Source organism: Babylonia areolata, chromosome 22 (genome assembly GCF_041734735.1).
Source record: "Babylonia areolata isolate BAREFJ2019XMU chromosome 22, ASM4173473v1, whole genome shotgun sequence".
Lineage (NCBI taxonomy): Eukaryota > Metazoa > Mollusca > Gastropoda > Neogastropoda > Buccinidae > Babylonia > Babylonia areolata.
Window position 1 is genome coordinate 28779675 of NC_134897.1, and position 20000 is coordinate 28799674.

Below are 20000 nucleotides of genomic sequence, written 5' to 3' on the forward strand. Positions count from 1 at the left end.
CTCGAAGCCAGCTGAAGAAAGGCCACCGCGAACTTGGAAGACCCTGCAAGCGCTTCAAGGACACCTTGAAGACAAACCTCAAAGCCTGTGACATAGACATCGCTTCCTGGGAAACTGATGCCCTTAACCGTTCTCGCTGGAGGATGCTGTGCTCTAGTGGTATAAAGACGTTTGAAAAGAAGAGAACGCTGACTATTAAGGAGAAGCGTGAGCGAAGGAAGCAGGGTTCAACTTCTGGAGACGTTTTCCCTTGCAACACCTGTGGGAAGTGCTGCACATCCAGATTCGGCCTCTTCTCCCATATGAGGACACACACCGACAGATAAGCCTGCCTGCCTACTCATTAGTCGGTCCGACGGGAGACTCCATATTGCCCACGTCTGTCAATAATCGTGATACTTTGTACTGATATACTGCTTACATCTGTCAATGATCCTGATACTTTGTACTGACTTATAATCTACATCTGTCAATGATCCTGATACTTTGTACTGACTTATAATCTACATCTGTCAATGATCCTGATACTTTGTACTGACTTATAATCTACATCTGTCAATGATCCTGATACTTTGTACTGATATATTGCCTAGAGCTGTCAATGATCCTTATACTTTGTACTGATATATTGCTTAGAGCTGTCAGTGATCCTTATACTTTGTACTGGTATATTGCCTGCAGCTGTCAATGATCCTGATACTTTGTAATGATATACTGCTTACAGATGTCAATGATCTTGATACTTTGTAATGATATACTGCTTACAGATGTCAATGATCTTGATAATTTGTAATGATATACTGCTTACAGATGTCAGTGATCTTCATACTTTGTAATGATATACTGCTTACAGATGTCAATGATCTTAATACTTTGTACTGACTTATAGCCTACACCTGTCAATGATCTTGATATTTTGTACTGACTTATAGCCTACATCTGTCAGTGATCTTGATACTTTGTACTGATATACTGCTTACGGATGTCAGTGATTCTTATACTTTGTACTGAATTATAGCCTACATCTGTCAGTGATCTTGATACTTTGTACTGATATACTGCTTACAGATGTCAGTGATTCTGATACTTTGTACTGATGTATTGTCTACATCTGTCAATGATCTTGATACTTAGTACTGATATACTGCTTACAGATGTCAGTGATTCTGATACTTTGCACTGATATATTATCTACATCTGTCAATGATCTTGATACTTTGTATTGAATTATTGCCTACTTTGGTTTGACATGGCGTACCTCAGGAGAGGGAAGGGAGATGGGAGGGGAGGGGGTGCTAAAGCTTCGGCAGTAAAGGGAGAGAAGTCCGAATTTAACACAGAAAGAAACATCTGCTGCAGCTGCAGTTCAATACTATTTCATTATATTGCAGCACAATACAATGAAACACAATACATTTGTATGCAATAAAATACAATGTAATGCAATTCAGTGCAGTACAGTACAATGCGATACAATAAAATACAATACAATATAACACAACTCAATACAACTCAACACAACACAACACAATACAATACAATACAGCACAGTAAATCACAATACAGTACAACACAACACAACGCAACAGAATACAATACATTGCAATGCAATACAGCACAATGCACTACACTACACTACAATGCAATGCAATAGAACACAACACAACACAACACAACACAATAGAATACTGTACAATAGTACACCAACGCAGCGCAATTCAATAGTGTTTCTCGTCTCTGGGTAAGTATTAACCCTGCGTAGATGAGAAAAAGATGTTAAAAAAGGAAAAGAAAAGGAAATGAATACAAAAAAATAAAAGACATGAATAAAATAAATAAATAAACGTTCGTTCCTTTTCTGTCGTGCAAGCATAATTGTAAAGGCGCCAGGGTCAACAGGCTGACCTTTCACGCCGCCATTGCCATCACCATCAGCGACAAATAGTCGGCTGCACGTGCATTCATTACCTTGTGAACTGTGCCCCGTCTTGTGTTAGCCGTCAGCTCTTTGGACACGCGAGCTGTCCAACGTGTGACCCATTTCTGGTGCTGTCTAGTGCCCCCGAGTCCTGTTGATACCTGTGTTTACGTACATCCAACAGAATTAGAAGGTAAGATAAATGTGTCTACGTAGAAAGACAAGATGGCTGAAATAAAACGAGAACCAACCAACAAACAAACAAACAAAAAAGGGCCATGCTCAGTTGAGCCAAGCACATTCAGGGTTCCTACAGATTTTGTCATCAGAAAATTTAAAAATTTAAGAATAAAATAAAAAAAAAATTAAAAAAACAACAATAACTTTAAAACACTCACCGTCAAAACAATTAAAAACATAACATGCAGTTTTCATACAAAAATAAAAGCAAAAGCCCATAATGAAATACTGAGAAAGGGCCTACCTTAATCTTCCAGTTTCTGTGTGTGTGTGTGTGTGTCTGTGTCTGTATCTGTGTGTGACATGGCTGTGTGTGGAGTGATGGCCTAGGGGTAACGCGTCTGCCTAGGAAGCGAGAGAATCTGAGCGCGCTGGTTCGAATCACGGCTCAGCCGCGGATATTTTCTCCCCCTCCACTAGACCTTGAGTGGTGGTCTGGACTAATCATTCGGATGAGACGATAAACCGAGGTCCCGTGTGCAGCATGCACTTAGCGCACGTAAAAGAACCCACGGCAACAAAAGGATTGTTCCTGGCAAAATTATGTAGAAAAATGCACTTCAATAGGAAAAACAAATAATATATAAAAAACTGCACGCAGAAAAAAATACAAAAAAATGGGTGGCGCTGTAGTGTAGCGACGCGCTCTCCCTGGGGAGAGCAGCCCGAATTTCACACAGAGAAATCTGTTGCGATAAAAAAACAAACAACAACAACAAAAAACCAAAACAAATACAAATATGAAGAGAAACTCTCAACGAACTTGTCACCTGATATTGACCAGGCCCTAGGTACACGCTCAGCTCTTCCTGTGCTGGTGGAGCGAACCCTCTTCTTCCAGCCCTCAACCCTCAACACAGCGTGTTATCATTCTCCCCATTCAGCAGGCAGACAGTTAGTTCCCACTGCCAGCTGCATGACCACTGTGACCTGCCAACGCCCTGCAAAGGATGCTCTTTCGGGACGCAACAGTTGGTAATTTCTCCTTGGAGACGATAAAATGTCCTGTATTAGAAGACTAATATAGTAACGTCACACACCCTCTTTGGCCCCGTGACCTTCCTAGTGTTTTGTCACCTGTCATCTTGTTTCCATGGAGACACACGCTCCCTCTAAAGAGTCATCCCGCCCACTGAGCTATGAATACCTAATAGTTAATGGCTCAACGGTCCCGCCCATTACCGTGAAGAGTGGTAAGCAATAATGACTTGTTGATGCCCAAGTTACCGTCCACTTGTGACACGTATCCAGTTAATGGTAATTGGGGGTGGGAGGATGGGGTGTGGGGGTGTAGGGAGGTGTGTGTGTGTGTGTGGGGGGGGGGGGGTGTAGGGAGGAGGGGACAGCCGTGGGGGTGGGAGGGGGACACACGAGGGGGTGCTAAAACGTTGTCAGGGGGGTGGTTTCTCTGATGGGATGGGTTATCAGCTCTGGGGAGTTAAATCATTTACACACGGCCCCCGTGGGTGGACACAAACGTGTGGGTGGGACAGGGTGTGTGTGTGATAGTAGAGATGGACTGACTGAAAGCGTCACAGGGCTTTCGTGTGATATCAGGGAGATTGGGAAACACTAGGGGGCAGGGAGGAAGATGGGGTGTGTTGCTAAAAAGTTGGTAACGAGGTACACTGTTGCTGGGAATTATACCCGCATCCGTATATTGGAAGGTGGTGGGAAGGGGTGGTGGTGGTGGTAAAGATGGAGTGGAACGCACAAGATCAGCTTTTTATTTTTACTCCCTCTGTTTTGTTTGAATTATTGATGAACGCTTTCGTCTAAAATGGATAGATACATGTGTGTACCAGTGTAGCATCCCAGACTGTCCCCCACCCTGGAAACGTCCCCGTGGGATAATCTGACCGCTGGAAATGTCCCCCGGGGACTTTCTCACCGTTCATAATGTCCCATGCGGACATTTTCAGCGGCCAAAATGTCCCCTTTTTTGCGTTTTAGCCTCGTTTTGAAATGTCCCCCTTACCCTGAAAATGTCACCCCCTTGTATACCGTAATGTCCCCTCCGCCGAAAATGTCCGTCCCCTCCTCTACACCCTCTCCTCACGCCCCCAGCTTTTCTCCAACAGGACACTTGTTACATCTGCAAGCACGCGGTGTGCGCGCGCGCACGCGTGTGTGTGTGTGTGTGTGTGCGAGCGCCCATATGTATGAGTCTGAACCTGTATTGGTGTAGGTCGTGTGCGTGCAGCAGGAAGGGGGGGGGGGGGGGGGGGGGGGGGGGGGGGGGTTAGCGATGACTGATTTTTCTCTGCAAGAGTGTCAAAAGCTGAATGTATCGAATTCAGCGTGGGTGATGAAAACTGTGCCCATGTGGTTTCATACTTGAAAAAGGTCAGTATATTTACCCAAGCACACTCAGGGATGCAGAACAAAGAAAAAAGTCGAGAAAAGAGCATTTCACAGAACTGCTGGCCTCCACACAATACGAAGAGATATTTTGCACCACTTTTTATTTGATTTTTTTTGTTTTTGTTTTTAAAATTGTATTGTTAATGCATTTTGTGGTCTGACGTTCACTGTTCACTGTTTTATTGAGGACATGAAAATTTTGTGACATCACATGTTTCTCTCTTAAAATGTCCGTGGTATGTCATTTGTTTGTTTTCAAACTGTTATTTCAATATTTTCATGTCACTAACACATATACACACGTCTCTCTTTCTGTCTATCTCTCTCTCTCTGTCTGTCTCTGTCTCTCTCCCATATAATAATCTCTTCAGTTTTGTCAACTGATGCATGTTCAGAAATTTTACCCAGTGGCATTATCACGCTGACAGAAAGACCAGGAAACTCAGGGAATATATACCGAAGATTTTGCATTGAAAATGGTTTTTATCACTTAAATAACTTTAACATATACCTACACGCGCGCGCGTATATGCATACAGACACATATTTGCACGCTCCTCGGTCCCCCTCCCCCACACACGCATGCACGCATCAGACAAAGACAATTACAGACACAATCTCACACACACACACACACACACACACACACATGAGCGCGGGTGTACAAATACTTGTTATATTCATAAGCATGAACCCAATGCTTGTACGGCATACAACTGGATGTATACACTTATACACTGGTTTACATGCTAGCTTTAAACAAGAAAATAGACATGGACACAGAAATATATAAACAGACTCACAGACATCCCCCCCCCTCCTACACTTACAACTACACACACACACACACACACACACACAGACACACACAGACACACACACACACAGACACACACAGACACACACACACACACACACACACACACACACACGCACAATTATTGGCAAAGGGGACGTTACGGGATACATGGGGAGGACAATTTTCAGGGTAAGGGGGACATTTCAGAACGAGGCTAAAACCCAACAAAAGGGGACATTTTGGCCGCTAACAATGTCCGCAGGGGACATTATGAACGGTGAGAAAGTCCCCTGGGGACATTTCCAGCAGTCAGTTTGTCCCCGGGGGATGTTTCCAGGTGGGGGACAATCTGGGATACTACACCGGCAGAGATTCCGCAGAGTGGGTAGAGAAGAGCAGATTACGGTACACGGATACGTTCAGGCACACTCATTCATAATCATCATCATCATCATCGTCGTCGTCGTCATCATCACATCACCGACATGCATTTCTAGCGCACCCCTCGAAGACGGAATGTGCTGGCTGAGGACAGCAGGGAGACCTATTCATATAGCACAGAGACAAATCAGAGCGCTTTCACACCAGTCGTTTTATACGCACGCATAATTCAGGGATGAAAAAAAAAGAAGGAAAAAAACAACAACAAAACACACACGCAAAACCCCTGGAGGACCTGTGAGTAACCTATGATTGATATTCGGCACGCGCTATCAATGACAGCAACATTAACACATTAGCGTAAAGCCTCTCCCCCCCCCCCTCCATCTCCAACCCCACAACCACCACTCCCCCCCCCGCCCCCCGATGACTAGCTGGGTGTTTGATCACCATGTTGCCTCGTCTCTTATTAGTCCAGCGGTTCGCTTATTGGAATCATAGTGTGGTAAACATTTTGTCGACGCTAGGCTTGTTTGCTTTGCCCATGATCTCGTGTCCCTCTATCGGCTGGGTGGGTGGTTCGTGGTGGGTGGTGGGGGGGAGGGGAATGGGGGAGACTGATGGGGGAAAAAGGTTAGGGTATTATGAGGGGATGTAGGTGTGGATGGGTGGGGCTGAAACCTGATAAGTTCTCTGCCGCTGGGAATTGATTATGCAGCATCCGTGTATAGTGAAAACGCGGTGGGAAGGTGGTGGGGTAGGGGTGGGGAAGGGGTGTGAGGATGGAATGGAACGTACATTATCAACCTGCTCTTTTTATCCCCCTTGTTTTGTTTGAATATTGATGACCGCTTTCTCCCAAAACGGATGTGTGCCCGCAGACGCTGATGATGATAATCATAAAAAAATAAATCATACTCATAATAATGATAATCATCATCATCATCTTGGTTTACTTTTACATAGTGCTATAAATGCAGAAGCAAAGTCTCAGCACTTTACAAATCCAATGCTTAATCAATAATTATGTACCCTGTATGCACAAGGAAGTGGACACATACACAAACATATAAAAGAGTCATAAAAGCACACTCATTTATAGAAGCACAATTCACAAACCCCACAAAGTAACATAATCTCAATGACAACTGTAACACTCCAGTACGCACATACACACGAAACACAAAAACAAACTTAGTGAACACCTATGAGCAATTTGCAGTCAAAAATTATATTTGTACATATACAAAGGAGCGCAGGTATACATTGCAAACGATGGATTTATGAAATGGTGAAATAAAGTGTTGTGTAGAAGGGGTAGAAAACCTAATAGTCGCCAACCATTCTACTGTTCGAACCGTATCACCACCAGACACGCCCCCCCCCCCCCCCACGCATGCACGTGCGTGTGGGATCACGTGCATACACACAGGCACTGACGCACGTGCTCTCTCTCTCTCTCTCTCTCACACACACACACACATATATGTATATATATATATATATATATATATATATATATATATGCACGTGGGATCATTTGCATACACACAGGCACAAACGCACGCGCTCACTCTCTTGAAGATCCGATAGACACGGAAAAAGAAACGTGTGTTGGTCAAAGTAGAATATAGGATTTCTTCTTCAGCACCTGTCTTCTTCTGTTCTCTCCCTCTCATTCTTCCTTTCTTTGTTTCTTTCTTTCATTCTCTTCCTCAATATTTGTCGATTTCTGACAGGGTTGTGCAGAGAAGCCGGCAACGATTTTTTTCACCTGGTATTAACCAAGCGTGCCATGAATACACATTCTGTGTGTGTGTGTGTGTGTGTGTGTGTGTGAATGAGAGAGAGTTTGTGTGTGTGTGTGTGTGTGTGAATGAGAGAGAGTTTGTGTGTGTGTGTGTGTGTGTGTGTGTGTGTGTAAAGTCCAAGTCAAAATATCTTTTTTACAGCCTTCCCTCAGACAAAAAGATAAACAAATAAATAAAAGAAACAAGGGGGGAGTAGGCGTAGGGAAAGCATGCAATGAAAATGAACCATTACAAGCAACACACAAGGATTTCTGTGGGACAAAAACATTCGGACAAACAGCAAATATCCATAATTATGCACGGTACTGACACAATTATAACATACGAAAGCAACATCCTTCCATCATTAACTTCATTATTCAGGAAGAGTGAAAGTGAGTGAGAGAGAGAGAGAGAGAGAATGTGTGCGTGTGCGTGTGTGTGTGTGTGTGTGTGTGTGAATTGACCTGATATCAGATATGTCATGTGTGCCATGGAACAGAGGTTTTGTTATCTCTTTCTCTTCCTCTATAGCACTGTATCATTGATTAATAACTAGTTTATATATCTTTTTTTTTTAATCCGTAGCTTTCGTGGACTTTTTTTTTCTAAAGGTACCCACACACATGCACACACACACACACACACACACACACACACAAATCCGAGTAACACATATTCAACGTTTTAAGAGAAGCAACCCCGACATATCAGATCAATTACATGGAGAATTCCGAATTTTAAAAAAGAAAGAAAAAAGTGTGAAACTTCACACAGAATATATTCAATTCCGGAGGGTAATTCAATAATAAATAGCGGTAGAATTATTGCACTGTATTTTGTTTTCTGTTCTGTACCGTACTGCTTGGTGCCAATAGTTCTGTGTAAATGCGTTTCCTTTCCATCCAAAACTGAATGTAGGATTATTTGGTTCTGCTATAAACCAGTCCAACACTTGCTCTTCGGGGATTTTTTTTTCACGTGGAATCATTGCACAGGATATGGGGTTTTCCTTTTTCTTCTTAGTTCCCTTTGCTACGAAGGTTTTCTTCTTTCTGTACTTGGATTTCCTTACACAGAGCACACTGAATTGATGTGTAAATCCTGTTTCATCCCGAAAGCATCAGCATGGTGAATAGACAATGATAGCAACATAGTAATGATAACAACATTGACAATTAATTGTAGCACCATGACAACTGCTGTTGTCTTACTTTCACTCGTAATTAACTGATGACATTAAAGCACACTTCAACAATCAGAATATTCCGAAGATTCTCTATTGTAATTGATATGATAATCATAATAACAACAACAACAACAGCAGCATCAACAACAATGATAATGATACTACTAATGATGATGATAATGATGATGATGATGATGATGATATTGATGATGATGACTACAATTACCACCACCACCACTGTTACCACCATTACTGCTACTACTGACAACAACAACAATGATATTGATGATGATGATGATGATAATAGTTATAATAATAATAAATAAATAATAATAATAATATTGATGATGATGACTACAATTACCACCACCACCACTATTACAACCATTACTACTACTACGACTACTACTACTACTAACAACAACAACAACAATAACAATGATATTGATGATGATGATAATGATGATGATAATAATAATAATAAAGATAATGATAATAATGATAATGATACCGACAGTTTTTAATAGCAATGAATACTGGTGAATTGCGGTAAACACTGTCTCCCCTCACCCCACCCACACCCCGACACCCTCTCCCATTCTCGTACTCAGCCCTGTATCGTTAATGTCGAAAGGCAGACAGACCTTAAGCGCTGTAGTTTGCAGGACATGTTATTGTTAGCCTTCCAATGATGGATATTCGGCGCACAAGTCAGTGACGGTGACAGAGAGAGAGTAACACATCGATCAGGGTAAAGCCCTGTTGACTGTGGCCCGTGGTTTGATACAGTCGGTCATCTCTCTGGCCCCATTACCCATGCTCCGGGTGTGAGGTTTCGCAGTTTGTTGACGTACACTCCGAGTTGTCCCACCTGAATTGGGTCAGTTTTCATAATAATAATGATTATAATGGTACTGCTACTACTGTTAAGATAAGATAAGATAAGATAAGAATAACTTTATTATCTCCAACTGGAGAAATTTGGTCAGGTGCATTATCACAACATAGACAAGTAAACAACATGGGGGCCATAACTGTAAAAGTCAACAACAGCTTTTACGAATATTACGAAGATACAAATGTAAAAAATATCACATACACCGTTTCATACATACATCCACACACTGCAGGTAATAACTAGTATTCTTAATGTAAAAACAGAAAGAATTAAGAAACATTATTTGAATATAATTATAAGCATAACCTACTATACTGCACATTGATTATAATAGACAGATAAGATAAGAATAAAGATAAATTGCGGAAAACCGCAACCAGATAATCAGCACACACCCGCACCCACCCACCCCACACCCACCCCACACACGCGGATTACTTGATTAAACGAGAGTAATAAACATATGTTCTCAAATAAAAGCATTTCACATATTCGCTTTTAAAACATTGCAATTAATTATTACATCGTAATTATTAACATAAATATATTTAGAATATGGACGTTAGCATTAGACATATTCCATTGTACATTCATCCTGCATGTTGCACATTATTCCTCCTACATATTGCACATTCATAATAACCAATTATCACGTTTTTAAGCTCAGTAAACACACACACACACACACACACACACACACACACACACACACCACAACTAGAACAAGGTACAACCTATCATGCACGGACTTTCACACGTCTCACATGAGAGTGCGCGCGCGCGCGCGCACGCACGCACGCACGCACACACACACACACACACACACACACACACACACACACACACAGTTCTCAAGAATTTGAAAGGTGGATTGAACGTGGAATAAAAGTCTTCATAGCTCTGGATTTCAACTTAAAAGTTCTCTAGCGTCGTCCTGATGGCAATAGCTCATAATACTTTGCTAAAATATGGGTGTCGTCAGTGTTACTGCTTCTGCTGCGTCTACTGTTACGACCACACAACAACAACTACTGCTACTGCTGCTGTTGCTGTTGCTGCTAAATGAACTACTACTTCTACTACTACAATAAAATTATTGATGATGATGATGATGATGATGACGATGCTAATAATAATAATGATGATGATGATGGTGATAATTATAATAATAATAATAATTGTATAATATAACTGATGATGATGATAAGTCATTTGTACAGTAATTGTACATTTATACAGCGTCATCAATTAGATCAAAGTGCGTTAGAATACCAAGTCAGTCTGGCTCTGTGTGTATGTGTGTGTGTGTGTGTGTGTGTGTGTGTGTGTGTGTGTGTGTGTGTGTGTGTGTGTGTGTGTGTGTTTTATGTGTGTGTGTGTTTGTATATATATATATATATATATATATGTGTGTGTGTGTGTGTGTGTGTGTGTGTGTGTGTGTGTGTGTGTGTGTTTATCTGCCATCATCTATCTGTATAGGGTGGTGGTGTCTTAAGCAGCAGTTAACAATGTCGTCACTGACTAGATAATCATCATCGCTCATCTTCAGTGACATTATATACACATCCATACAAAGTGAACAGACACATCTTTCACACCGCAGTTTGCACCGTCATCAGGGTCTACCATGGCATCGGGCACATGCATACATTAACGACTGTTGAATTACCATACTAATTAGTTAACGTCCTGTGTTTGATGATCGTTGTCTGTCTGTGGGAAACACACACTGCCAACCAAAGCTCTCATCCGTTATCTACCAGGTGCAGAAAGCAATTTGACGATGTACCTGTTGAGGTCCACCTGCTTCTCTCGACAGGAAGTGGGAAGGGAGGTGGGGGTGGGGGTGGGGTGGTCAGGGGATGAGAGGAGTTGCGGTGGAGTGGGGATCGGGGGCCTGGGGGTGGGTGGGTGGAGGTTCCTGGTGGAGAGATGAGTAAGGAAACGCAAGGTTTTAACTTTTTATCAGAGGGGGTACGGGGTTTTGGGGGGTTGGGGTGGGGGGTGGTGGAGGAACGACGAAGTGCAAGAACCATCACCTGTCCGTTATATTGCTGCGTGAACGGTGGGTAAGAAGAGCTGGTCTGTCCATCCGATCAGAGTGTGCCTGCAGGGAGCTAGGTAAAAAGAGTGAAGGGGAAACCCCTCTCAGATTGCACACACACACACACACGCACACACGCACGCACGCACGCACGCGCGCGCGCACACACACACACACACACACACACACACACACACAGGCACGCATGCGCGCAGAGGGAGAGAGGGAGAGATAATCACTTGAAATAAGATAAATTCCGTGCTGAGCCAATAATATATCACTTATATTCATGCACTCATATATTTTTTTTAATAATACATGAATTTGTTATTTACGTTGCCAGAATACATAGAATTCCAACAACCTCTCCCCCCCCCTCCCCCATCCCCTTCCCCTCCACACACACACTGCTTCCTCCCTCATTGCCACACACCCCAACATTGTCACGCCTAATCTTGAATAAACTCTCATATATTTTGGCCTTTCATGACCTGCTGTCGTGGTGACCTCAGATTCGATTCCCATCCACTTCCGTGCTTGGGGTGAGTCCTGTCAATGTCTTCGGTGACGACAGATTCATGGAGGAATGTTGCTGAAGGGACGTGGTGGCGGTCTCCATTCTGTGGGGGTCGTCAGTAGGAGGCTTACTAGGAGGTGTCCTAAGAACGTCAAATCAGAACAGGCACCACTGAACACCACCAAAGTGAATCAGCAGCTGTGCAGGGTCTCCTCTGGTGCGTGGCCTCTGGCTACCTGACATCGATAGTTCCCTGCGAACTGCCGACTCTGGGACCGCGACAACCGAAACGAACCCAGGTGTGGCAGTGTATTGGGGGACTCGAAATGAGCGGCGTGGGAGGAATGCCACTGAAACGGCGCAAATGATGGGACAGAAAAAACAACAACAAAAAACATTCCATTTTGTTCTCTCTTTCTCTCTCTAGAGCTTCACAGTCAGTAGAATAACAGCAGCTACAACAATGATAGTCCACCCCCAGAATGGGTATCAACGCTCATGAATAAAACAGTTCTGTCTGTGAAGAACTCTCGTCTGATCATGTAAATCACTACGTCATTGGATGCAAATGCCAGCAGTTCGTTGTTTTGTCCACGAATCGGTAAAAAGAAAACGTTTCGCGTCAGCATGTCTGATAGCCGTCTGGACCGGGTGAAAAGATACCGCAGACAGGGAGTCCTGTATGCCAGCTTTCTGTCTGTGAATATGGTGATGGGGTTTTGGAGGAAAACAAGACAGTTTTTTTTTCTTCTTCTTTTTTTCTTCATTTTTTGTTTTGTTTTATTTTTTAGTTTCGTTTTGAAAGCTTGATTGATGTAGTGCGTGTGGAATGTGTTGACATATTTATCGGGTTTGTCTGTCGTTCTCTGGAACGTTTCATCATCATCATCATCATCATCATGTTCATCTTCTTCTTCTTCCTCCTCCTCCTCCTTCTTCTTCTTCTGTTCCTTCTTTTTCTTTGTCTTCCCATCTTCCATATCATTCTTGTTTCTCTATCTCTCTACCCCCCCCCCCCTTCTCCTCCTCCTTATTCTTTTACTTGTTATTGATGTCGTTGTTGTTGTCCTTGTTGTTCTTGTTGCTGTTGTTGTTGTTGTTCTTCTTCTTCTTCTTTCAATCCTCCTCCTCCTTCTTATTCCTCTACCTCTTCCCTCCCTCCTCCATTCTCCTCCTCCTTCTCCACCTCCACCATCTTCTTCTTTTACTTGTCGTTGTCGTTGTTGTTGTCGTTGTCGTCATTGTTATTGTCCTCCTCCTCCTCCTCCTTGTTCTTGTTCTTGTTCTTCTTCTTCTCCCCCCCCCCCCTCCTCCTCCTCCTCTCTATCTATTTTTACTGTCACAGCATCTGGCAGCAACAAGGATGGGGGCGGGGCCCTGAGCGACGTGATGTTCCGGACAGTGTTCAGAGGATACGAGTCTTCCGTCAGACCCCTCTGCGGAGAAGGCTACCCCTCCACCACCACAGTGGCCATGAGGGTGGCCCTGCATAAGATTCAGGAGCTGGTAAGCGTGTGTGGCGGGGAGGAAGGGAGGGGGACGGGGCGGGAGGGGGGAGGGGTAGGAGGGGGAAAGGTGTGCGTGTGTTTGTGTACATGTATGTGTGTGTGTGTGTGTGTGTGTGTGTGTGTGTGAGAGAGAGAGAGTTGTGTGTGTGTGTGTGTGTGTGTGTGTGCGCGCGCGCGCGCGCGCGTGTGTGTATGTGTGTAAGAGAGAGAGAGAGAGAATATCGGGAGGAAAGACAAAAAAAGAAGAAGAAAAGAATCTGTGCACATTCTCCCGAATAATCTGAAATCATGTTTAAAAAAAGAAGCTCTTTTACATAGCGTTTGTTTTTAACTCTTATACCGTGGATGTCATAAAAATGATTGATTGTTTTTGATTTTTTTAAAATTAATGTTTCATCTTGCTAATCATTGGTGAAAGAATTATAAAAAAAAAAGGTCGATAAAACCAGTGTGCGGGGAAGAGATAGAGAAAGAGAGGGATGTACAGAGACAAAGACATACAGACACAAAGACAGAGAAACACAATCATATTCTTTCTGTTGAGTGCATTTCATCGACGTTCATCAGAAACCTTGATTGAACCTTGTTTTTTTCCAGGACGACCCCAAACAGATTTTATCAACAAAGTTATGGCTCAGACTGGTAAGTCTCCTTTTCTTCTTTATCTATCAGTCTGTCTGTCTCCCTGTCTCTCCTATCTTATCTGTCTCATATTTCCGTAGTGTATAAACGTTTTTTTGTTTGTTTGTTGTTGGGTTTTTTGTTGATGTTGTTGTTGTTTTTTGTTGTTTTTTTGTGTGTGTTTTGTTTTGTCTTTTTTTGTGTGTGTCATATGCTGTAACACGTCAAACCGGTGCAAACTAGGTCAGTGGCCAAATTTCGCGCACATCGCAGTACTAAGACAGCCTGGTGGTCGTCTGCTCAGCCAGTCAGCGCCTTCAGCAACGATTTCATTTCTTTTGTCTACGCTTGACGTGACAAGTCTACTAGTGATAAGAAACTCTTGGGAGAGCTAGAAAATACCAGGTCTTCGGAGAAGAAGCCCCCCTCAGTCAAGTGTTTCGGCCCTTAACTCCTTACACTCTAATGGGGCCGGACCGCACCCAGGTCGTGATGACTTTTAAGCATGTTTGCTTCATTCTTGCTTTGCCGCGGCTTTCTTTTACAATGTTTGCGACTATAGTGTAGGCTACCGACATTCGATTCGATCTAGTTACACGTTCATCATACTTCGTTGTCGTCTTTTCTTCGGCCTGATTATCTCTTTTTTTGCTTCTGTCCATTGTGAAGGTAAGGGCAGTGCAAGAAGTGTATTTCGTGTGCCCCCTGAGGGCATTGAAACTTCACATACAATCATCTTTATATATAAAAAAATGTTTAAAAAAAAAAAAAAAGAAAAGAAAAGAAAAGAAGAAACCCAACATATGCAGATCACCTTCACTAGTTCTTAATTCCGTGCAGGATGAAGTGAATCTTTCCGTCAGGCAGCTGGGTCTTTTCTGTTTGTTGTTGTTATAGGGTTGTTTTTTTTCTCATTTTTTTGTTTTATCTACTAATTTTTGTTATTATTATTTTTTGAAGCGTTGATTAAATTTTATTGGTTTTTTTTCTTTTTCTTTTCTTTTATTTAATACTCACAAAATACCGTGCGTGTGTGTGTGAATGTGTGTGTGTGTGTGTGCGTGTGTGTGTGTCTGCGTGTGTGCATGTAATGTGTGCGTGTGTGTACGTGTGTGTGTGTGTGTGTGCGTGTTTACGTTATTACTGTGTGTGCGTGTTTCTCTGTGCGTGTGTGTGTGTGTGTGTGTGTGCGTGTGCGCGTGTGAACGTCCCTTGGGTGGCTGGTGGCGGGCCGGATGGAGCAGAAGTGGTGGGACTGTCGCCTGCAGTGGAACTCCAGCCTGTGGAACGTCAGCAGACTGGTGGTCCCTCACAGCGTCATGTGGACCCCCGACATCACCCTCTATGACAAGTCAGTCCCTCAGGGGGCGGAGGAGGGGTGCGGGGGGTCGCGGGGTGCTGCTTTGGAGGAGGGGTGGTGGTGGATGTATCGATGTTTAGATGAGTGAATAACTAGAAGAGATAAATAGTGTGTGTTTGTGTGTGTGTGTGTGTTGGGAGGGGGGTGCATGGGGGTGGAGGGTGGGTGGTGGATGAATTGATGAGTTAATGAAGTGATCTGTCGGTAGATAGGAAACTTTAGATATAACAAGTCAGTTCCTGAGGGGTGTGTGTGTGAAAGGTGGGGTGTGTGTGAGGGGTTGGGGGGTGGGGTATGGGGTGGGGATGGATGAATCGAATAGATATATGGAAGATAGAAAAATATATGCCAAGTCAGTACCTGAGGGGTGTGCGGAGGTGGAGGGTGGATAAATCGAAGAGTAAATAAATACATATACATGTAGATAGTAAACTGTATGACAAGTCGGCTTATGAGAGGGGGTGGGGTGGGGTGTTGGATTGGTGGAGAGGGGATGGATGGATGTTTCTGTGAGTAAATAAACAGATAGGGGACTATAAATGGATGCATGGATCGGTTGGTGGATGGATAGCTATATTGATAAATGTATGTATCGACCAGCAAACAAACAGATATGTAGGTAGATAGGAAACTGTCTATGACAAGTCAAATCAAATCAAGACCACTTTCTTAACCCACGTGGAAATTAACTTGTCGGACCCTGATTGATGGTTTGAGAGATGTATGGACAGGAGGAGGAGGAGGAATTTTGTTTAATGTCCCGTCACAAATATCGGTGATTGGAGACATTTATTAAAGTATTAATGTATACATTTGAGTATTATCGTTCAGAAGAGGAGGGGTGTGTGGATACTGTATAGATAGATGGGTGCATCGATGAGTAAATTAACATATAAGTTGGTAGATAGGAGACTCTATCACAGGTCATTTCGTAATGACTGGAAAGGGGTATATCGATAAACGGATGTATCAGTCAGTATATCAATAGATAGGTGGGGAAGTTACGCACAACAGATAGATAATAGATATATGGATGTATCGATGAGACAAATAGGCAGGTAGATAGAGATGTATTGATGGGTATATCGATGAATGAATAGACAAACAGATATTTGTATGTAGGGAGATAGATGTACAGATGTATCAATGAGTAAATAAGTAGACAGACAGACAGACAGACAGACAGACAGATAGATAGATAGATAGACAGACAGACAGGCAGACAGACAGACAGACAGACAGATAGATAGATAGATAGATAGATAGATAGATAGATAGAAGCATGTATGGATGGATAGATAGACAGGTGGGAGAATGAATGGATAGACAGGCAGATCGAAACATGGGTGGACGAATTGACAAATGGATGGAGATGATGTTAAAGACCGAGAGAGTAAGAGGGAGAGAGTGAGCGCTGACTGAGAGAGAGGGAGTGGGTGGGAAGGGGAGTGAGAGGGAGGGAGGGGCTAGGTGAGAGAGAAGGAGGGAAAGAAGACAAGAGAAAGTGATTGGGGACACACACACTCACACACACGCACGCACGCACACACACACTATACTCACACACACACACACACACACCTCCCCCCACACACACGCACGCACGCGCATACACACTACACCACACACACACACACACACACGCACACACACACACACACACACACACACACACTCCCTCCCCCGCCCACACACACACACTTCCCACCCCTCCCCGACACACACACACACACACACACACACACACACACAGCTGTTTGTCTATAAACCATTCACACGGTTTTCAATAAATATGATTCTGCTTCTGATGATTCAGAGCCCAACATCCGTCGTGTCGATGATAGATATCAGATTTTAGGCGATAGAAACGACAGTCAGCTGTCACGACTTAGTCTCTCCAGCTGTCTGCAGTGCTGTGTTAATTTAACATCGATCATCACCATCGACCTTGCTCCACGAATAATGGAATGGTGGCTCAGTGGTTAAGCGTCCTGGGCCAACACGGGATCGAACCCCCGCACGCGCCGGTATCTTCTCCTTTCACCCCACCCCCTCCCCCCGGTCCCCCCGCACTCCCCCTGCTAGACCTCGAGTGGTGGTCTGGACAGCTAGTCATTCGGGTTAGACGATAAACCGAGGTCCCGTGTGCAGCATGCACTCAGCGCGGCGTAAAAGAGAACCCACGGTAACATAAGGGTTGTCTATCCATGGCAAAATACTATTGATAGTGAAGAGAATACATTTGGAGAAAGAAAAAACAACAACAAAAAACAAACAGACAAACAAACAAAATACGGTGGCGTTCTCACTGTAGCGATGCGCTCTTCCTGGGGAGGGCAGCCCCGATTTCACATGGAAAAATTTGTTGTGACGAAAGATTAATACAGTACAATTCAATACAATATAATGCAATACGATACGATATGATGTGATGCGGTGCAATACAATGCCATAAATTGCAATACAATACAATGCAATGCAATACAATACAATACGGTACGATACGGTGCCACACAATACAAAACAAAACAATACAATGCAATGCAATACAATACAATATAAATACAATACAATACAATATAAATACAATACAATACAATACAATAATGACCAGGTTCTTTTCATAACTAATTGGTCGGCATTTCCCAAGTAGGAATATCAAGCGAACGACTTGAATTTCGGGTTAAAAAAATTACAGCACAGCACACCACACACCACACCACACCACACCACACCACACCACACCACACCCTCCTCCTCCCTCACCTTCTCTCCTCTTCCACCTCCTCCCCATCCTCCTCTCCTCCTCCTCCTCCTCCTCCTCCTCCTTCTCTCCCCCTCCTCCTCCTCCTCTCCTCCTTCTCTCTTCCTCCCCCTCCTCCTCTTCCTCATCCATCCTCCTCCTCCCCTTCCTCCTCCTCCAACTCTTCCCCCTCCTCCTCCTCTCCCGCTCCTCCTACTCCTCCCCCTCCTCCTCTCCTCCTCCTGCCCTCCTCTCCCTCCTCTTCCCCCTCCTCCTACTCCTCCACCACCACCTCTCCTCCTCCTGCCCTCCTCCCCCTCCTCTTCCCCCTCCTCCTACTCCTACTCCTCCCCCTCCTCCTCTCCCCCTCTCCACCACCTCCTCCTCCTCCACCTCATCCACCTGCTCCACCTCCTCACAGCGTGGAATCGAACCTGTCCGGGGTGGAGGATTACCGGATGGTGGTGACGGCGGAGGGCGGGGTGGAGCAGCTGTTCCCGGTGGTGGTGAACAGCGTGTGCCAGCTGGACGTCACCAGGTTTCCCTTCGACACCCAGGCCTGCAACCTGTCCTTCGGGTCCTGGGCCTACCACGAGCTGGAGATCAACCTCACGGAAGGTCCGGTTCTCTTTCTGTTTGTGTGGTTTGTGTTTGTGTTCCTGTTTTTGTCTGTGCTTGTGTATGTCTTTCTGTTTCTATTTATGTGTTTGTGTTTGTCTTTCTTTCTTCAGTTAAACGTCTTTTCACTGGTAAGTGATATTAGACGGAGGGAGGATGGGTGTGGGGGTAGTACATGTGTGTGCAGCGCGCGTGGGGGTTGGGGCGTGCGGGGTGGGGCGATGGGAAGAGGTGTTGGGGTTACTGATACAGTAAGTAATACAGTAAAAGATACATAAAAAAGTGCCATAGGTTACAACAGGCAGAACTGCGAAAGACTGGACTGACTGAGAGTAAAGTATAACCATCTCAAACATTCCTAAAACAGGATAAAACATGCTTATTTTTACAAACATAATCAATCAAAGGTAGATACCAACTGGACTTTGATTCTAACATCCAGAAAATTGTCGGAGTAATAGACAATAATTCAAAACATCTGTTTGTCTTTCTGTTTCTGATCGTGTTCATGTTTCTCGAAGAGGCGACGAAGGAGGAAAGTGGGAAAAGGTTAAGACGCTCAGCTACTAATACAGAGAGTCCGTGAGTGTCGGGCGTGGGTTCGAATCCCGCTCTCGCCCTTTCTCCCAAGTTTGATTGGAAAATCAAACTGAGCGTCTTGTCTTTTGGATGAGACGATAAACCGAGTGTCCCGTGTGCAGCACGCAGTTGACGCACTGAAAAAGAACCCATGGCAACGAGAGTGTTGTTCTCTGGCAAAATTATGTAAAAAGAAATCCACTCTGATAGGTACACAAATATATAAGCATGCGCTCAAGGCCTGACAAGGGCGTTAGGTTATGCTGCTGTCAGGCATCTGCCTAGCAGATGTGGTGTAGCGTATATGGATTTGTCCGATTGCTGAAACTTCTTTTATTCTTGAGGAGACGTCCGTCACTAAGCTGCGATCGGACAAACTCGTGTACAGTGTAATTCCACATCTGCTGTGCTGGTGCGTGACAGTGGCA

General features: G+C 44.0%; 1 protein-coding gene across 2 annotated transcripts in view; it reads left to right on the top strand.

Annotated features, from left to right (window-relative positions):
* The window catches only part of LOC143297366 (uncharacterized), a 44087-nt gene that overhangs the window by 9884 nt on the left and 14203 nt on the right, over nucleotides 1-20000 (top strand). For both annotated transcript variants that reach the window (XM_076609674.1, XM_076609675.1), the window contains 4 exons: nucleotides 13489-13649; nucleotides 14249-14293; nucleotides 15517-15623; nucleotides 18797-18993. In XM_076609674.1, the coding sequence (XP_076465789.1) occupies nucleotides 13489-13649; nucleotides 14249-14293; nucleotides 15517-15623; nucleotides 18797-18993 (510 nt within the window). The remainder of the gene's footprint in view (nucleotides 1-13488; nucleotides 13650-14248; nucleotides 14294-15516; nucleotides 15624-18796; nucleotides 18994-20000) is intronic.